Here is a 19,005-nt window from a genome sequence, read left to right as displayed (position 1 = left end):
GGATACGAGCCCGGGTCCCCCAGAGCGGTAGGCTGTCACATTGACCGCTCGGTCATCCGACCGTCAACTACTCTTGTAGTGTCCAAAGTGAAGAAAAATATTTAAAAAGAAATTATGTCAGAATAGTTAAATAATTAATAATTATTAAAGTTAATTGATTAATTGCAAATATATAATAGATTCGTGCAATTAAATAGTTCAAATACCGAAACAGAAACAGAAATCGAAATCGGTCTTCTCAATTTTAAGAATTTTTTAAAATTTATTTTAGAATTAATAAATAAGTTTTAATTTTAAAATTAATATTTTCAATTATAAAATTTTTGAAAAAATGCGAACTCGTGTTGATGTTATCAAGACTAAAAAAAAAGAATAAAAAAGAGGTGTGTTGATTGGTTAGAATTTACAAAACAAATGATGACGTTTTGTTATCTGTCCAATCAGAGACGAGACGCGATTTTTGAAATGTAACGTGGAATGAAATTTTCTAGAAGAGAAGGGATTTGTATTTAGCATTTGATATAAGAATATTTTGTGGTATGAATCATTTTGTTTTAATATGAAATATTGTAGAACTAGACAGGATGAACGATATTTCGTAAGATGATAAAGAATTATTGACGTAAAGATTGAAATGTAATTTAAAAATGGTATCACTCACATTCTTTTAACTTAAACATGGAAGTTCGGTATAATTCAGGAAGTATTTTTAAAGCATTAATTTGAATAATATACTTAATAATTTCCAAGTAATTAACTCAAATTGTCATAAAAATGATTTTATTATTTCAGATCGTAACATTTTCTAATTCTAAACAGTTTATTTACGTTTCAAGTAGCATGTCAATTTTCAAATATTTTCCTTCTTTTATTTTATTTGATAGAATGCTTTGAATATTTTCAAATTCCTAACGTATTATTCGAGATTCTGAACTTTAAATTTAAATTGATTTTAGTGGTTTTTGGTAATTTACAAACTGTATGTCATAATCTTTGTTGTATTTGCAATAAATTGTTATCTTAGAACACCATAGGTATAGAAAAGTTAAATTATAAATTGAAACTAATACAGAATATATTTAAAGAATTTAAAATGTGTAAGAACTGAATACAATTTGTCAGTTCAAGGTAAGCAAAAATATAAAGAAAGAAATAAAAAAAAACCTCTCAAAAATAAGAATAAGCATCTTTAATCTTTGATAGAGTTGTTTTTAAGTATTAATTTTATAATGTTTCTTGTAAATGTTAGGAGTTATGACATAATTTGACAGCTCCATTAATTGTAAAATTTCTCAAAATTTGATACAGTGATGATGAATAAACAAAAACTATTTCAGATGACCAATACATAAACTAAAAAGTAAAATTTTAAAAATGTTAAAAATACAGTAAGACTCCTCGTAACGTGGGATTTTTGTTCCTAGACAACAAAATGCTAAACGAAACAGCATTAAATGAGGTGATTTTAACATAGAGTAAATAGGGAAGGGGAAACACACAATCAAAAATAAACAGATTTTACTTTAATTTTAAGTTATTTTTATATTAATTTGCATAAATACGTTAAATAATACACAAACATATGCACACAGAAATGTAAAGTTCATTTTTTGTGATGAAGGTCCTGGCTTTTCTAAAATTCTTGTTTTTTGTGATAAAGTCATGTAGTTTCATTTGTCGCTTTTTTTTCTTTCCTTAAGCAAATGTCAATAGCAAGAGATTACATCCAAAACACCTCGTTTTGCTTTTGCACTCCTTTCAAAAAATCATTCACTACAATTTGATCAATGATTTTGGTTATCAATACCAAACTTTTATTAATAAAATCTGTAGAGAAATTCTCTGGGTTCTACGTTTTCAGAATCACTATTTTCCAGTTCTATATGAATTCCTTGTTCTGCTAGTTCTTGAAGGTTGTCATACGGGACATTCCAATTTTCAACGCTGACTCAGCGCTGATCTCAACATTCGTTAAAATTCGTTCCTTTTTTCAACGTTGAGGTAGTGCTGTTGTCAGCGCTGACTCAACACACTCAGCACTCAACAGATATGTTTACTGCTACTTTCCAATGAATTGTGGGTAATTGGTAAGATATTTGAATGGAATCCATCTTGCTGAGAATGGAATTATGGGAACTAAGCACTTCATACTCGAGTTGGAATGTCGTTGATGACGTCAAATTGTTGACTTCAACACTCAACACTCGCATTGAAAATTGGAATGTCCCGATTGGTAAGGCTCTCATCAGAAACCTGCAGTACCTCCTCAATATCCTCCTCGTCTACATCTCCTAGTCTTGCTGTATCGATTTAAGTTGACAAAATTGTCAATCTAACGATACAGCAATAGGCTCTTCTCATTGAGAATTCTTGGATACTTTCAGCCATAACTTCTTTCACACTTCGTTCATGCATTTATCAGTTAGTTCTTGCCAAGTGAAGTCGATATTGCCTATGGCATCCAAGATGCTATATTTTTTCCAAAATTGCACAAATTAACAGATTTAACACTAAGACAAATTGCTACCTTTTTCTGATTGGTTCATGTTCTTAAATAATTGTATTATATATGAATTGATGAAAAGCCATGATAATTTGAATCAGCATAAATTTTGAGTTTGTTTTTAGATTTCAAGCAGACTGCATTATATTGAGGCAGAGTTAAGCAGGGTCTTACTGTATACAACATTGAAGACTTATACAAAAAGAAAAACTTTTGATGTCTTCTTAAATGTCCTTTCACAACCACTGGAACACATATATAAACATTAAATTAAATTAAATATCTACAAATGTGAGGCAGATAATAGTAAGGGCTTATCACACCAGTGGTAATAGGCATAAACACTCAGGAATCAAAGTAGAACATTTAATAAAAACAAAAAAGGGAATGTACAGTATATTGACTACATAAGTATGAAAACAAAAGAAACCAAAATGCATTTCAGTTGGCATTAATTTAAAGGTGTTAATATACTTAAAATTATACAAGATAAAGATAAACACACTGCTATAACAGTATAAGCAGTAAGCATCATCATTGTAGACAGGTGTAAAAAATCTTCATAATGTTGCAAGATGACATGATGTACAGGGTACTGATACAAACATTTATAAGTTAGCGCAATAATAGGTTAGCACTTATGAACTGCCTCCTGTTTGTAGATGTTTTATTTAATTTAATTATATCAAGGGCTAAAAGCAATTTTTTGTAATTTATACACATCCCAAAGCCTGATATATTAACACATATTAATACATTGGCTTTGGGATTATTACTAGAGTACAATCAATATTGGTGGAGTTGACCTTCTTTTATAGGCTCTTCCCCAACTTTATTTATGTAAATAGTTTAAAAGTTCCATGATTATCTTCAAAATTTCATTGTAAAAATTATTTACAATGAGTGTGAAAAGACGTTTAAGAAAACTTTGAAAGTTTTTCTTTTTGTATAAGCCTTCAATGTTGTAATTTTTTACATGTTTTTTAAATATATATTTCATCCTTAATTTTTAATTTTTTTTCTTTACAAAAAAAGTAAAATATTTTTGGCCAAACATAGTCATTCTCAGCTTTTAATAACTGAGAATAATAATAATAAAATATTTGAAAGTAAGAATAGTACATGTAAAGAAGAAATTTTTGTTAGAACAAATTTTAAATTCAAATAAGCATTTATAATAGATTAAAACTTTAAAATTAAATATATACAATGGAATAATTTTCATTAGAACAAAATTTTTATATTAAAGTACCTGTACATTAAATTAAAACATAAATAAAAAATAATTATTTTTAAAAAAATTGTGTATTTGGTTATTTCTGATAGAATTCCATTATTTTATACAAAATTTATTTTTGTTTGTTCTAAAGACATTCTACTATATATGGTTATACTTTGAAAGTTATATTCTATTTTTAGTAGTCATTTAAGTTAAAATCTTCTTCTAACAAAAATGCTCTATTTTTGATTGCAAATATGTTTAACATCATTCTAATCTGTTAATTGAGTTGTTATATGCATAGGGTGGCCAAGCCTTGTCATGATAGGAGCCATATATCACCTATCAGAAATAGGTGAGACCCATATCTTCTATTGGAATGGTATCTTATGTTATATATACTGTAGTTATCACTTTTCTGTAGAAATTGTTACTTTTGTGAGGATACAACAGTGATTTCTATACCATCAGGTTGCCAAAAAATTTGAGATCATATGAGTGGATACTGGACATGGATGCAGAAGCAGTACAGAAATCCTTGTTAATTTGAAATTGGATAGTTCAGAATCCTGTTAGTTGTACTTTTGTTCCAGCTGGGATATAGAGATTTACAGTTAAGGAATTTGGTTAGTTTGAAATATGGCTAATTTGAAATTCAAAGTAAAAATTCTGTCCAAACTTTGGTATGGTTATGTTAATTCGTTCGTTTAGATTGAAATGCCTCCATACCATAAGAGAACAATAGACCAAGAACAACTCTGATCTGGTCAATATGGCTTTGTTTTTATAGTAACACATTTTTGGGTGTCATCTTACCTGTGGACTACCCTTTTTTCTCTTATCATGAAATTGGCAGGTTTTCAAGATTGCAAGATTAGACTGCAAGTAGCAGATTGAGATATTTGTATAGGCTACTACATTTAGATGACTTATTACTTTTTGGGCCACTTTAAAGGTAATTTGGGCTACATTTCTAAGCATTCTACATTACTTTTTATAAAATCTATCTGGCAGTCTGTGAGGATCTTATCGTACACATGCTGTTTACCTGCAATTTATTTATATTATTATTATTAATTATTAATTAACAAAAATAACATTCTCTATAAATAACTGTATTCCATTTTCTTAATAAATTACATCAGTTACATGGCATATTTTACATAAATATGTAAATTGTAAATTATTAGAGAAAGATAACATACTGTTTGTCAGCATTAAATAAAAATATTTATTTTGCGAGTACTTTCGACATAGTATATAACTGTCAAAAGTACTCACAAAATAAATATTTTTATGCAATGCTGACAGACAGTGGTGTATGTTGTCTTTTTCTAATATTGATAGTATAAATTGTCATGTACAGCTATTTAAATTTTATTGCTTTCATGGAATATGTAAATCTCAGATAATTCAAAACTTGATGAAATAAAGGTTGCACCTTGGAAAACCTGACCCTTGGAAAAAGTCCAAGATCTGATGCAGATTACAGAATTTCCAAACTTCTGAATCAAATAGGCTAAAGTTTCACAACTATGAGAGAAATGATTTGATAGAGTATATATATATATCAGTGTGGTGGAGTCAGTAAACAAAAAGTCCAACTTCAATTCTGAAAAATTTACAATGTATAACTCCAACCTTACCCTATTTTAAAATGTCACACTGTGATTCCTTTTATATGAAAGATATGACTGGGTATCCAAATATTTTTATCTAAAATTTCTGTATAAAAAAAGTCGTACTAAAAATGATAGCGAGAATCAAAAAATGGATGTAACAAATTTACATTGGAAAAACTTTTGAGTACATAAAGAAATACACTACATTTTAATAGCCAAAAGAATTCCACTTTTATTACTTAATAATGAAAAATTGATTTAAATTTAATTATTTTCAAGAAAAAAATATGATAAAATGCAAAAAGCAACAATTTGATGAATGACATAATAAAGTGATCCAGAAAATAGTTTCTCTTGCTCTGACTTCAATGGGAATAGTTAAATTTTAGACTTAAAAAATCCACAGAAACTGTTAATGAAAATGATCAATTAAAGGGAATAGTTAATTTCTTACCAATGGTTGATTAAACTGGAATATATAGTAGAATTTTAAAATAGAAATTTGGAAGAAAAATAATTGATTATATTGAACCAATGGGTGCAATCATGTCCTGAGAATTTAAACCAGTGAATAATAAGCTGAAAAAATCCTATTAATTGCATTTTGCAGTTTTCTCTTCCTCTTTTAGTTTGTTGCAGTTAGATTCTGATCTTGGTTTAACTTTTTTCATTGTTTTTCTATTGGCTGCTTTAAGACTGAATTATGTTATTGAAGCTATAATAAATTGTCATAAATAACTCAAAACTAATAGAAGTGCAATGAAAAAATTAATCAAATTAGTCAAAAAAAAACAATTGATATCCAAAGTAAAGCATATGAGATATAAAAAAAATATTGCACTAAGTGAAAATTATTGCATTTGAAATGAAAGTAAAATTTTTTCTTGGGAGCTTTTCTTTGGTAAAGATAAGCTTGGTGCTTCAAAACAATATCATAAGCATTTCTTTCCAGGCACTATCCTATGACTAACTACAAGTGTTCAGTGGTTTTATTCACTCGGTCACTGGTGGGTTTTATTGCCTGTATTAAACTGTATTAATGCAGGCAATAAAACCCACCAATGACCGCCTGTAAACTGTATTAATACAGTTTAATACAGGCAATAAAAATAATGTGTAAGTATTAACACTTTAAATGATATGGAATATACAGACAGTTTTCAAACAGGACAGGATATGTTTAAAAATTGTTCCAGTCAGAAGCTTGTATCTAAAAATATGATTGGGAGCGCTGGAAAAGCCCATCCACTTGCTTTTCAATCATAACATATAATCATGTGCTACTCGTGGTCCTTTTTCTTAGGTTGGCACCTCTGTATTTCTGCTAATTTCAGGAATTTTTAGTATAATGTAGTTTTTTTCTTTTTTAAATAATATTTTAGTATCTTAATCTTTGTTTATTAAGAACTAATTAGATGCTGACATTATAAAACATTTTATTCCATTCATACTCATATACAGTAGAGCGTCGATTATCCGAATTAATTGGGGACTCGGGTTGTTCAGAAAATCAATATTTCGTATAATCGATTATGTACAAAAAAATATATTAATTTATCCCATGTTGAAATTTTTCTCAGTTGCGTGTCACTTTGCGTTGAATTTTCGTCGATGTTAAGCCTAACGAAGACTATTGTATTGTTAAAAATTATTTTTTTATTTTGTACAAACAAAATAAATATATTGAAAAATATAAAAACAATAAAAAACTATACTTCAAAAGTTAATTTAGTATCAAAAACGTAAATATTTGAGTAGCCCAAGACATAGCCAAAGATTGCAGTGCCATAGCACTGGCGAAAATTTAAATTTGCCGACTGGAATTCTTTCGGATAATTGACTTTCGGATAATCAATGCTCTACTGTAATAACCTTTTTGTAAATCAGCAGATCAAACACTTTAAATACTAATAGTAAATTACACAATAATCAGTTTTATTAGTGAGTGATTTCATTCAGTTTATTTTAAAAATAGTAGTGAATAAAGTAGTTTTATCAATACATATTTGACTGATATAAATATTTAAAAATAGGATTAAGTAAAATATCTTAAATGTGATATCAGTGAAGAAATATCATTGATTGTCTCTGGGAGATTAGAAATTTTCCAAACAGATAGCTTATTGAGAGGCATGGCAATGACTCCCCACCAAGTAAAAAAGTCACCTTACTGTATATATATATATGAATCAGAGTTGCCAATTTTCAGGGATTAATTTCTCTACCCTACAAACATGTAAAGTAATTCCAAATATTTTGTTTGAAAGGTAATTGTTGTTTTAGGTAGTGTACAAAATTTCAAGATTTTCTATAAAGCGGTTGCTGAAATATAAGCAATTTAAAAGTGCAAAAATTGCCAAAAAAGCTGTATTTTCTTCATCTTCATTTAGCACTGCAGACTCTCATAGAGTAAACTACTGGGTCTAGAAAGCTCAAATTTTAAACTTAAACCTTTTTCATTATCAGCAAAACTTCTGGGTCAATGGGTCAAAGTTCACAAGGTTCTCTCATAGAGCTATTTCAGTTTTATGGCTTAATTTTATGCTTATAAGGATTAAATTGCATCAAAACAAATTAATTTTATTCAAAATATACTAAGAATAAGATAAGCTCAAATTTATGCAAGTTAAACTTTATTTAATGATTTTTCTAAACAGTGTATTGAAAGCATTGGTCAGTAGTGCAATTTTTAGACCATAGATATTTTTTAAATTATATTTTATCTCAAGCAAAAGTTATTTATTTAATTTTATATTTATTATTTAAAAATCATATTTTGTAAAGTTTAATTCTCTACTTGTGATAATAGGTGATTGAAGTGTAAAGTATTGACTTGACAAAATATGGATTGGGTTGCTAGTGAATGGAAACAAAATTTGCCTCCTTTGGCAGTTCAAAAAATCAATTGCCTTGAAGAACAAGTTGAAAGATTACAGAAGGAGAAACAACAAAAGCAGCTTCAAGTAGAAAGTTTGGGACAAAATTTAGATATTCAAAAAAGAAAGGTAAGTCTAATAATACTTTTGTAACTGTGTTGTCCTGTTGCATAATGGAAGAAAGAAGTTGACTAATAAACTTTGTTTTTGCTACCATTACACCTTATTTACACCAAACAATCTCGTCTTCGTTGATGACATCACCATTCTACTAGGTTGATTATACATGTTTGGGTTATCTGCACATGCAACACAGTACAGTAGACCCCCCTATAACACGGTAGATACGTTCTGTGTTATATGAATTTCGTGTTGTACGAGTCACTTAAATACATGAGCCAATCACAGCCCAGCACGTGTGCAGTTTAGCGGTTACGACTGTTTGAAAGGCTTTCTTCCATAAAATTAATCGATTCTAGACTAATTTGACTCAACATTTCCAAAATATGTATAATTTTTTGGGAATAATCCATATAAATTATGTTATAAACAAAAAATTGTAGGATTATTTACCGAGTGCATGCCGTTCAATGATGCCATTGCTTAAGCTTGTTTTCGTCCCGGAGCAGCTCATCGAACNTCAAGTCGGGAAAAAAGAGGGGAGGGGAAGGGAGCGGGAAGTACGGACACACAAGTCACAACTATCGACGTAACAGACTGAAGAGGGGCGAAAGCCCGAAACGCGTTTCTGTAAGAAGTAAATGTAGGTGATGGAATTATTTGCCAAGTGTCTATAAATGCACCAAGTCGTGACATAGAATCAGAAGAAACAAGAAAAAGAAGACACGGTTTCGACAAATAACTAAAACAGTATTAAAAGTATTGAAAAAATTGCACTACTGACCGCATCGGTCAGTAGTGCAATTTTTTGACCATAGATATTTTTAAAATTATATTTATCTCAAGCAAAAGTTATTTATTTAATTTTATATTTATTATTTAAAAATCATATTTTGTAAAGTTTAATTCTCTACTTGTGATAATAGGTGATTGAAGTGTAAAGTATTGACTTGACAAAATATGGATTGGGTTGCTAGTGAATGGAAACAAAATTTGCCTCCTTTGGCAGTTCAAAAAATCAATTGCCTTGAAGAACAAGTTGAAAGATTACAGAAGGAGAAACAACAAAAGCAGCTTCAAGTAGAAAGTTTGGGACAAAATTTAGATATTCAAAAAAGAAAGGTAAGTCTAATAATACTTTTGTAACTGTGTTGTCCTGTTGCATAATGGAAGAAAGAAGTTGACTAATAAACTTTGTTTTTGCTACCATTACACCTTATTTACACCAAACAATCTCGTCTTCGTTGATGACATCACCATTCTACTAGGTTGATTATACATGTTTGGGTTATCTGCACATGCAACACAGTACAGTAGACCCCCCTATAACACGGTAGATACGTTCTGTGTTATATGAATTTCGTGTTGTACGAGTCACTTAAATACATGAGCCAATCACAGCCCAGCACGTGTGCAGTTTAGCGGTTACGACTGTTTGAAAGGCTTTCTTCCATAAAATTAATCGATTCTAGACTAATTTGACTCAACATTTCCAAAATATGTATAATTTTTTGGGAATAATCCATATAAATTATGTTATAAACAAAAAATTGTAGGATTATTTACCGAGTGCATGCCGTTCAATGATGCCATTGCTTAAGCTTGTTTTCGTCCCGGAGCAGCTCATCGAACGGTGGGCGTGTGTTTCCTGATAAGTTATTTTTCTGCAAAAAATTTGCTGAACTTTGGCGACATCATTAATATAAATATAATTTTTATGGTCGTTAAATAATAAATAGTTTTTAGTAGATCCGCTGCTCATTTAAACTCAACAGTTTGTGCAATGTCCGTTATTGGTCCAGATTTGACCAATCCTGTCATGACACGAGTCGGCAATGACGTTTTACCGTGTTATACGAGTCTCTTTTAGCGTGTTATATGAACACAATTGCAAGCTTTTCACCATGTTATACGAATCCGTGTTATATGAACCTGTGTTATAGGGGGTCTACTGTATAGAATTTTAACCAATGAAATCGTAACATTTTTGAAAATGCAGAGTGCATAATTATGGATCATTTGGCAAGGAAAGCACGTGTTCAAACAAAGCACATAATTTTGATGAAGTTGTTTTTTGTTTTATAACATTTTTACAGATTGTAATGTCAATTTGTCTCTTAACAAATAACAATTTTAATAGCCTAAGTTTTTTAACCACTTAAGCATGAGTACTTAGATATTTTTTGAAATATTACCATCTAATTTCTCCTTAGCTATCTAAGTAAGATTAACACCATATTCAATAGTTCAGTAATTGATGTAGGATAATTTTTTAAAAAAATGGAATCAGTAGCGTTTTCGAGTAGGCACTGGAAAAAATCAGAAGCATTTTCTCTCTCGAAATATTCTTTCCCGAAGTAGAGAACGTTCTCTAATATGATTGTACAGTGCGAGTAGCATCCAGTCGTCCATATTGGACATAACTAAATAACTAAATTGAGGCAAAAGATGAAAGATGGGTCAAAAGACAACTGTCCACTCATCTCTGAGAAACGAGAGAATCTTCGAAAGTAAAAGCTGTCCAGAATCGCGTTTTGAGAGACGTAACAATCTCATGAGACATAAACAAATGATTAGCCAATCAGCGACCGGCTTGTAAGAGATGAGAGACAATGACCAAAATATGGGCCCTGGTCTCCAAAACCTCTCTCTCTCTCTCTCTCTCTCTTTCTCCTGTAGTTTTTTCTCTGAACTCATAATGCTCCCTCTTTCAAGGAGTGTCACTGTCAAACATGCATATCTACAAGTTTGACAGTGACAGTTTATTGGCTTATAAGATTGTCTCAAAAGTTTGAAATTGATTTCTTCAGTTTCTGTTATTAGTTGCTATTATGATTTGTGTAATGGCCACATAGTCCAATTGCAGCAATGAGGTCTGGTAATAGAATTCATGGAGCTCTGTTAAGTGTTCCTCTAGATCAGGAATGCACAAACTTGTTAAGACCAAGGGCCACATAAATCCACTGTGATTTATGGGAGGGTTGCCAAAAAGAAAACTTGAAAGTTATCTACCACAGCTGTTACTCGTGTTTTGCGGGAAATTTCCAAAAATCTACACAGGGAGATAGCTATCTTGCCAGATGTGTTGACTTTACTGAGTATACTCAGATTGCCAATTATTCAGTTATCCATATAATAGCATTGTTAAAGGTGGAAACTGAAAAAAAAGTTAAAAAATAAAAATTTCTATTGGATATATAATTACGAAACTTTCAATAAAATGTAAATAACTTTTATTTGAATCAATTTCAGGAATTTGAAGCTTTATTAATTTTTAATTAATTAATTAAATTATGATCAAATACATTCGAGCATGGGCATTATTTAAGAGTTAAAATAATGTGAGGTGGATAAATCAATGGAGGGCCGCAGTCTGTGTATCCTTGCTCTAGATGCCAAATTATAGACTGATATGCAATGTTGTGGCATTCCAGATACTACTTGCTTTTTTTATATCTTTGTAATCTGTGGTATTAGATTACAAAGATGTTATAAAGAAAGCAAATAGATACGGTAAGACCCTGCTTAACACTGATTTGATATAATGCAGTCTGCTCGAAACCTAAAAAAAGCTCAAAATTTATGCCAATTTAAATTATCACAGCATTTCATTGATTCGTATATAATATGATTATTTACAAACATGAACCAATCAGAAAAATGTGGCAGAAAGGTGTACTTTCTTTAAATCTATGTTTGTTTGGTGCAATTTTGGAAAAAAACATCATGGATGCTATAGACAATATCGGCTTTGCTTGGCAAGAATTAACTGATAAATGCACGAACAGAGTGTGAAAGAAGTTATGACTGAAGATATCTAAAAATTCTTAACGAGAAGAGCCTATCACTGTATTGTTAGGTTGACCAAATTGTCAACCTAATCAATACAGCAGGATGGATATTGAGGAGTTACTGCAGGTTTCTGGAGAGAGCCTTACCAATGATGACCTTCATCTAGAACAACTGGCAGAACAAGGAATTCACGTAGAACTGGAAAATAGAGATTCTGAAAACAAAGAACCCAAAAAATTTCTCTACAGATTTTCTTAGTAAAAGTTTGGTAATGATAACCGAAATCATTGATCAAATTATAGTGAATTATTCAGTTTTTGAAAGGACTGCAAAAGCAAAACGAGGCGTTTTGGATGTGATCTCTTGCTATCGACATTTGCTTAAGGAAAGAAAAAAGCGACAAATGAAACTTCATGACTTCATTGCAAAAAACAAGAATTTCAGAAAAGTCAGAACCATCATCACAAAAAATGAACTTTACATTTCTGTGTGCATATCTTTGTGTTATTTAACATATATTATTATGCAAATCAATATAAAAATAACTTAAAGTAAAATTTTATTTATTTTCGGTAGCATGTTTTCCTGTCCCTATTTACTCTGTTAAAATGACCTCATTTGACACTGTTTTATTTAGCACTTTGTCATCTAGGAATGCATTAAGCAGGGTCTTACTGTATTGTGAATGTATGTAATTTAATATATATATAATATTTATTAAATTACATATATATTTATTACATATGTTCACAAATTAATTATACATATGTTCACAATATCTAGAATATAAGAATATAATATACACGGTAATATCTTGGTTTTCATTGACCTCGGTTATTGTTAGTTTTGGTTTTTGTCAATTTTTTTGTGAAAAATTTGTCTTAGTTTTTGTTGGTTGCCTCAGATTTCGTTAGTATGCCCAGATGACCTTGCTGCTAATTTTGCGAAAACAAAGGTGACCCACATGTTTTCCTATTCTGTGGTGGTGTTTGTCATTGTGTGAACATTACCCTGTGTCTAGTGAAACAATTCCATTGCTTTCCTTTCCTTTTAGCTCCATCATGGAGGCCCACCAATGAGTGACCAAGCGGTTCCATTCCCTGAACACTGTGAGTTTGGTCATGGGTTAGCACCTTGCCAGAATGGGCTGGCCATATGGAGTTTTCTGGGTTTTCTCCATGTCTGTAATGCCTGAATAGGGACCAGTTACCCTTTAAAAGTCCTTCTGGAAGGCATTTCCCCTAGGCAGATCACACAAGTGTTGCATTTCTTTAATTTAACGAAACAAACAAACAAGCTCTATCATGGGACCAAAGAAAGTTTCCAGAGCCAGCAGCCCTTCGAATGCCATGTTAAATGTTCGTTTGTTCTTTACATTAGTCTTTTATATTCATTTTATATTAATTTCTTATTGTTTTTAGTATTAAACTCTATTTATTCTCTATAAAATGTGTTTTGTATGTGTTTTGGAGTGTCTAGAACGAATTAATTGGATATACATTGATTTATATGGAAATAATCACCTTGGTTTTTGTCAGTTTTGGGATTTCACTGATTGTTTTCGGATGGATTATCGACGAAAATTGAGGTATCATTGTTTATATATTCTTATATTCTAAGTATTTGGATGTAAAATGTGATGACATCTCAACTACCTATCATTTTATTGTACTAGTTTCATCTTCTCCAGTTTATAATATGAATTTTGGCCTGAAAGGTTTTACATAATTCTCACTACAGCAAATTTATTATAATCATGCATTAAAATATTATGCCCTGACAACCCTCAGAGTCATTTGGTTAGTCAATTACTTGTTTGAACACACAATCAACACATACTTTCAATAATGTGAAAAGCAGACTTAACATATTTTTAAAGTTTGAGCCAGTATTTTACTACATCAAAAGATTGGATTTGATTATAAACAATGGATTTAACTGTAACACTGGTTAGCAATCTTCAAACACCATGCCATAGATGGACTACAAACCAGCCTTAAAGAATATAGAAAATTGAAAAATTAAACTTTAGCTTACAGTATTTTCTTGTTATATTTTCATCAATGTATTGAAATATGTTAATTTTTTTTACTTGTAATTTAGTTAGAAGAACAAAAGTTGCAAAAGTTACAAGTAGAGAGAGAACAACAATCTTTAAATGAAACAAACTGTGAATTGGAACAAAAACTACAGAAAATGCATCAAGAACTTAATGTTAAAGATTCAAAAATAAAATGTCTTGAAAATCATTTAGCACAATCAAAATTACAAAAAGAAAACATGAAGGTAAGTAAATTTATAAAACTAAAATTATTCTAAAATGATATTTGTATTATTTGTTGCATGAGAAAAAGTTATTTTCATAAAAACAATATAGTTAACATTTTAAATATTACACATTGCAATTCAGTTTGACTTTTGCTTTCTTGAATTAGCAGTCAATTTTGTAAACTATTTTTATAATTTTGTGTTTACATATAGCATATTTGAACTTATTTGCATATAATAATAATTATTTATTAATTATTACTGGCATTATATTGGTATATTATTTCAAATATGATACTAAAATTTAATGATACAATTTAAAGTAATTTATTTAGCACATTAAGTGCCACGATAGTGGAGCATAAAATATCACATTGGGTCATGATCCTTTTTATGAAAAAAATAGCACAAATATGATGGTTATTTAATACAATTTTTAGGCATATTGCAAAATTGCAACATGTTGCTTGAATGATTTTTTTTTCCTGATCATTTTACGTCATCTTATATGCTCATCAGCTTTCAAATTCAATAAAACTTAAACCACATTCAAGGTTGCATAAATGGCGTGATACAAATCCAAGAAAAGTATTGATAGAATAAACACTGAAATAATATATGTAATATTTTTTTCTTTTTTACTGTTTATATTCAATGAGAGAAAATGAAAATTGTTTTATGAATAATTTTGTTGTATGTTTCAAAACTGTCTCTTCTTTTTCTTGTTTGGTTCAATGTCACAACTGGATGAATTCATAGACACTTGGCAATTTTCATCAACTTTTTATTTCAGAACTTTATTTGTTGAGACACATTTTGTGCCTTAGCTCCTCTTCGGTCAGCATTATATCTCGGAATAACATAGATGTAATTTCAGTTGTCATATATATGTTATTCCAAGTTATAATGCTGACTGAAGAGGGGCTAATGCACAAAATGCATCTTGACAAATAAAGTTCTGAAATAAAATGTTGATGGTGAAAATTGCCAAGTGTCTATGAATGCACTCAGTCGTGATATTGAACCAAATCTTGAATAATTGTTTTTATGTTTTACATTTTTATGATATTGTACTTATTTGTGTTTATTCTGCAAAAAAAAAAAAAAAAACAGAAAAGGCAAATTTTGCCCATTTTTCTTATTTTAACAGTATAGGGGAAAAGTTAAATTCCTATTAGTATTCTATCATAAAATTTTGCTAAGTGCAATTTTCATTCTCACAGGCCATGAATATTTAAGAATATCTTTACTTATTCTTTTAAAAAATGAAGACTACACAAATTCTCACTAATTTGTTCAGCAGTTGTCAAAATTATCCCCTTTCTAATGTTTTAAACCTTATGGGAAGATCTTCATCAGGAAATTTGAATATTTGACAACTGCTGGACTATCAATGAGAATTTGTGTAGTAAGTTGTTCAGTTTGAAGTTAATAAAAATGAAGACTTAAGATTTACATATATTTGAAAACATGCAATGTTTCATTTTATATTCTACTAGCAGACCCCGCCATGCGTTGTTGTGGCTCAAAATGTATCTATTATAAATTTATAACACTTCCCTGTGGGGGGAATTTTTCGAAAAATTTCTCCTTAGTGTACATTCTGTTGACGTACCCTATTAAAACACAATCAAAAACGCAAAAAACCGCATCTAAAATAGTATAAATAGAAGCAGAGTTCTTTACAGTAAGCCTTAATCCTAACCATCTCCCTTCAGTGGAGGGAATTTCGACACGTATATTATATAAAAACATGTGCGTATTCGAATGCAGCGCTGTGTCAAAATTTCAAAGGAATCGGTAGGAACAAACAAACATTACATTTTTATTTATATAGATAGATAGAAGATGATCTGCTTTAGTTCATTTTCACAGAAAAGCAAACTGTACGTACTTGTAGCGCCATCTGTTGGACATAAAAGCCTTACCCTAGATTATATATTTTAATTTATATGAATGTTTAACGGAATAATATACAGCCTATGTCCACCCTGAGGTTCCATTCTAAATATTGGTGAAAGAATTTTTGAAATTGGATGAGTAGTTTCGGAGATGACCTGCTGCAAACAAACTTACATACATGCATACATACTTACAAACATTACCTCTTTATAATATTAGTATAGATGAGGGAAAGTCAGTAATTATGTTACAAATAAACACTCAAAAAAATAAGCAATAAAGTGTCTAATATAGAACATCAATTTTTGAACGAAACTTCTAAGAACATTCAAGCACTTGTTTCAGCATTCTACCAGCTTCTGAAAACATGCATCAAAGCTTGTTGATTGCTGTTAGAATCACCACTACATATTTCTGAATATCATTATTGGTTGTAAGATGTTCTCCGTTTAAGTGTTTTGTAAAGGTCCAACTAAGAGATTATATAGCTTAGATTTAGCATCAAGTGATTTCCATCTTTTTTGACCTTTAAAAGAGCATTGAATTGGTGAATATGTTTTAAGCAATGAATCTTTATTGCTTAAAAAACTTAAACAGCAATTAACAAATTTTTATGCAGAATGCTTTCAGAAACTGGTAGAACATTGGGTCAAGTATTTAAATGTTCTATGAACATTTATTTTTCAACAAAATTCTGTTAGAAATTTTTGGTGCATGTTCATAATCAGTTAACTCATATTTGAAGAACAAGTAAAAACACTTTTATTGTAATGATTACATGCTATGTAATTGAAGGCTTTTGTAATATATCAAAACTTTTTTTATTGGAAGAGATATTAAGCTACCTTATTTTTTTAAAGATATGAAATATTTATTAAATTTATATGCATATACACACATTTTAGTTGACAGATACTGAATTTTTTAAAAATTTTGAACAATATTATAACAGTTTATTAATACAATGTCTTTTTTAAAAAAATATACAAATTTTAATTTAACATATTTTTAATAGTCGAAAGAGAAAGAATCAACAAATATGGTTGATAAATTCACAATGAGTGATGATTTGATGGAAATTGATTCTAAAAAAGAAGAAAAATTAGGTAAGTTTTTTTTTATTTTTTTAAAATTGTAATTTATTTATTTTATTTAATTTTTTAATATCAGATAAGGAATTAAGTCAATACCAGAAATGTGAAACTCCCCAAAGTGGTAGTAAATATGGTTTTAAACATTCTGATCAATTAGAAAAATCAAGAATTGATATTGAATTGGCCAATGAAAAAGTAAATATTAAAATATTTTATTTATATAATTTTTAATAAATTCAATTTTTTAAAATAAGAGATTATATTAATGATTTAAAAATTACGTAGATTTTTTTAAATTGAAATTAATGATGATATTTTAAAACAGTTAAGATAAACTTATCATCTTTTTCATTTTTCAGATAATGTGCTTAGAACAAAAGATTATTCAATTAACCAAAGAATTAGAATGCCAAAGGCATAATTCAGAAGCAGTAAAATTAACAATTGAACAAAAATTTAAAGAAAAGGAGAACAACTTTAAAGATGAAATAAAAAATCAGACGCAAGGTAGTAATTTTAGAAACTTTGAACATTGATCAAGTTGTAACTTATTGTCTACTGTGCAAATTTATCCATATTTAGATTAGTCTTGTGAATTATTACCTATTTTGGTTTAATTTAAATTAAATCAGATAATATCTAACATAGCAATACATATTTATTATTTATGAGTATTCTGACCTAGTTTTATATGTAATAATTTTAACTTTTCTATTTTTTTAGCTTTGTATGATTTAGAAAAACAATTCACAGAGACGAAATCGAAGTTACAGCAAGAACTGACTTGTGCTCAAAAAAATGTAGATGCATCTAACTTTCAACTGGAAAAATTGGAAAAACAAAAAAAGTAACATTTTCCTATAAATATAGTACAGTAGAGCAGTGGTTCTCAACTGGGGGTACATGTACCCCTAGGGGTACGAGCATAAATTGAAGGGGTACATCTAACTTTCATTATAAAATGGTGTATGTTAATCAATTTGCTGTAAATTATTAACACAAGAAACAACAAAAACTTGCTTTAAAATATCCCAGTGTGAACAGTGATTTCCCTTTTAACAGTCTAAACAACTTGTTTATCCACTTGATTTGCCTGTCTATTTGTGCCGTTAGTGCCGAGTGAACCTGTAGTCTAGTAAAATTACGATTTAACCAATTATTAATTTTAGAATAGAAAAAAAAATTTTTTTCTATTCTATAATTATTGCTTGATAAGATTGGGCTTTTCGTGTTTTTACTAGACTACTGGTATTAGGAATAACGAGGCCTGGATCATACCCTCACCATGCAATGCGTGTCACTGCACGTGCGCATTACTTGATATTTAGCAAATTTAGACATTACATTTGTTACAAAAATTGAAAGATTCTATTATTGTTATGCACGTTATAAATTCGTAGCTATTACTTTCAAGGTCAGTACACAATTATAATCTCTATTTAACAACGTGGGAACCAAATTTTGAAAAAATTGCTGAAGATTTATCGCAACAAATATCCCATTAAATTTTGTTAGAAATTATTAAAGAATAATTTAAATTTTCTTTATTGTTAATTATAATTATTTATTTTTAGGAAATGTAATTTATGCATGTATTGAAATGACTTCT

At 29.5% G+C, this 19,005-nt stretch overlaps 1 protein-coding gene across 1 annotated transcript; it reads left to right on the top strand.

The window, feature by feature from the left end:
* Positions 1–422: 422 nt before the first annotated feature.
* LOC111641334 (centromere protein F-like) lies at positions 423–18,247 on the top strand. The gene is made up of 7 exons (XM_023387470.1): positions 423–537; positions 8,154–8,349; positions 14,236–14,418; positions 17,318–17,408; positions 17,473–17,591; positions 17,756–17,903; positions 18,120–18,247. Exons 2-7 carry the CDS (start codon positions 8,188–8,190, stop codon positions 18,245–18,247), a joined length of 831 nt encoding a protein of 276 aa, XP_023243238.1. The 5' UTR covers positions 423–537; positions 8,154–8,187.
* The last annotated feature ends 758 nt before the right edge of the window (positions 18,248–19,005 follow it).

The sequence above is a fragment of the Centruroides sculpturatus genome, unplaced genomic scaffold (assembly GCF_000671375.1).
Source record: "Centruroides sculpturatus isolate CEXI.00-Female unplaced genomic scaffold, Cexi_2.0 scaffold1571, whole genome shotgun sequence".
Taxonomy (NCBI): domain Eukaryota; kingdom Metazoa; phylum Arthropoda; class Arachnida; order Scorpiones; family Buthidae; genus Centruroides; species Centruroides sculpturatus.
The sequence above is the reverse complement of the archived record's forward strand: the minus strand, read 5'-3'. Positions and strand labels throughout refer to the sequence as shown.

Bases quoted from the DNA above. Each gene is read 5' to 3' on its own strand.
- LOC111641334 (XM_023387470.1), top strand. From the start codon at position 8,188: ATGGATTGGGTTGCTAGTGAATGGAAACAAAATTTGCCTCCTTTGGCA. The intron at 14,419-17,317 runs GTAAGTAAATTT...TATTTTTAATAG, and splicing joins TACAAAAAGAAAACATGAAG to TCGAAAGAGAAAGAATCAAC. The intron at 17,592-17,755 runs GTAAATATTAAA...TTCATTTTTCAG, and splicing joins TTGAATTGGCCAATGAAAAA to ATAATGTGCTTAGAACAAAA.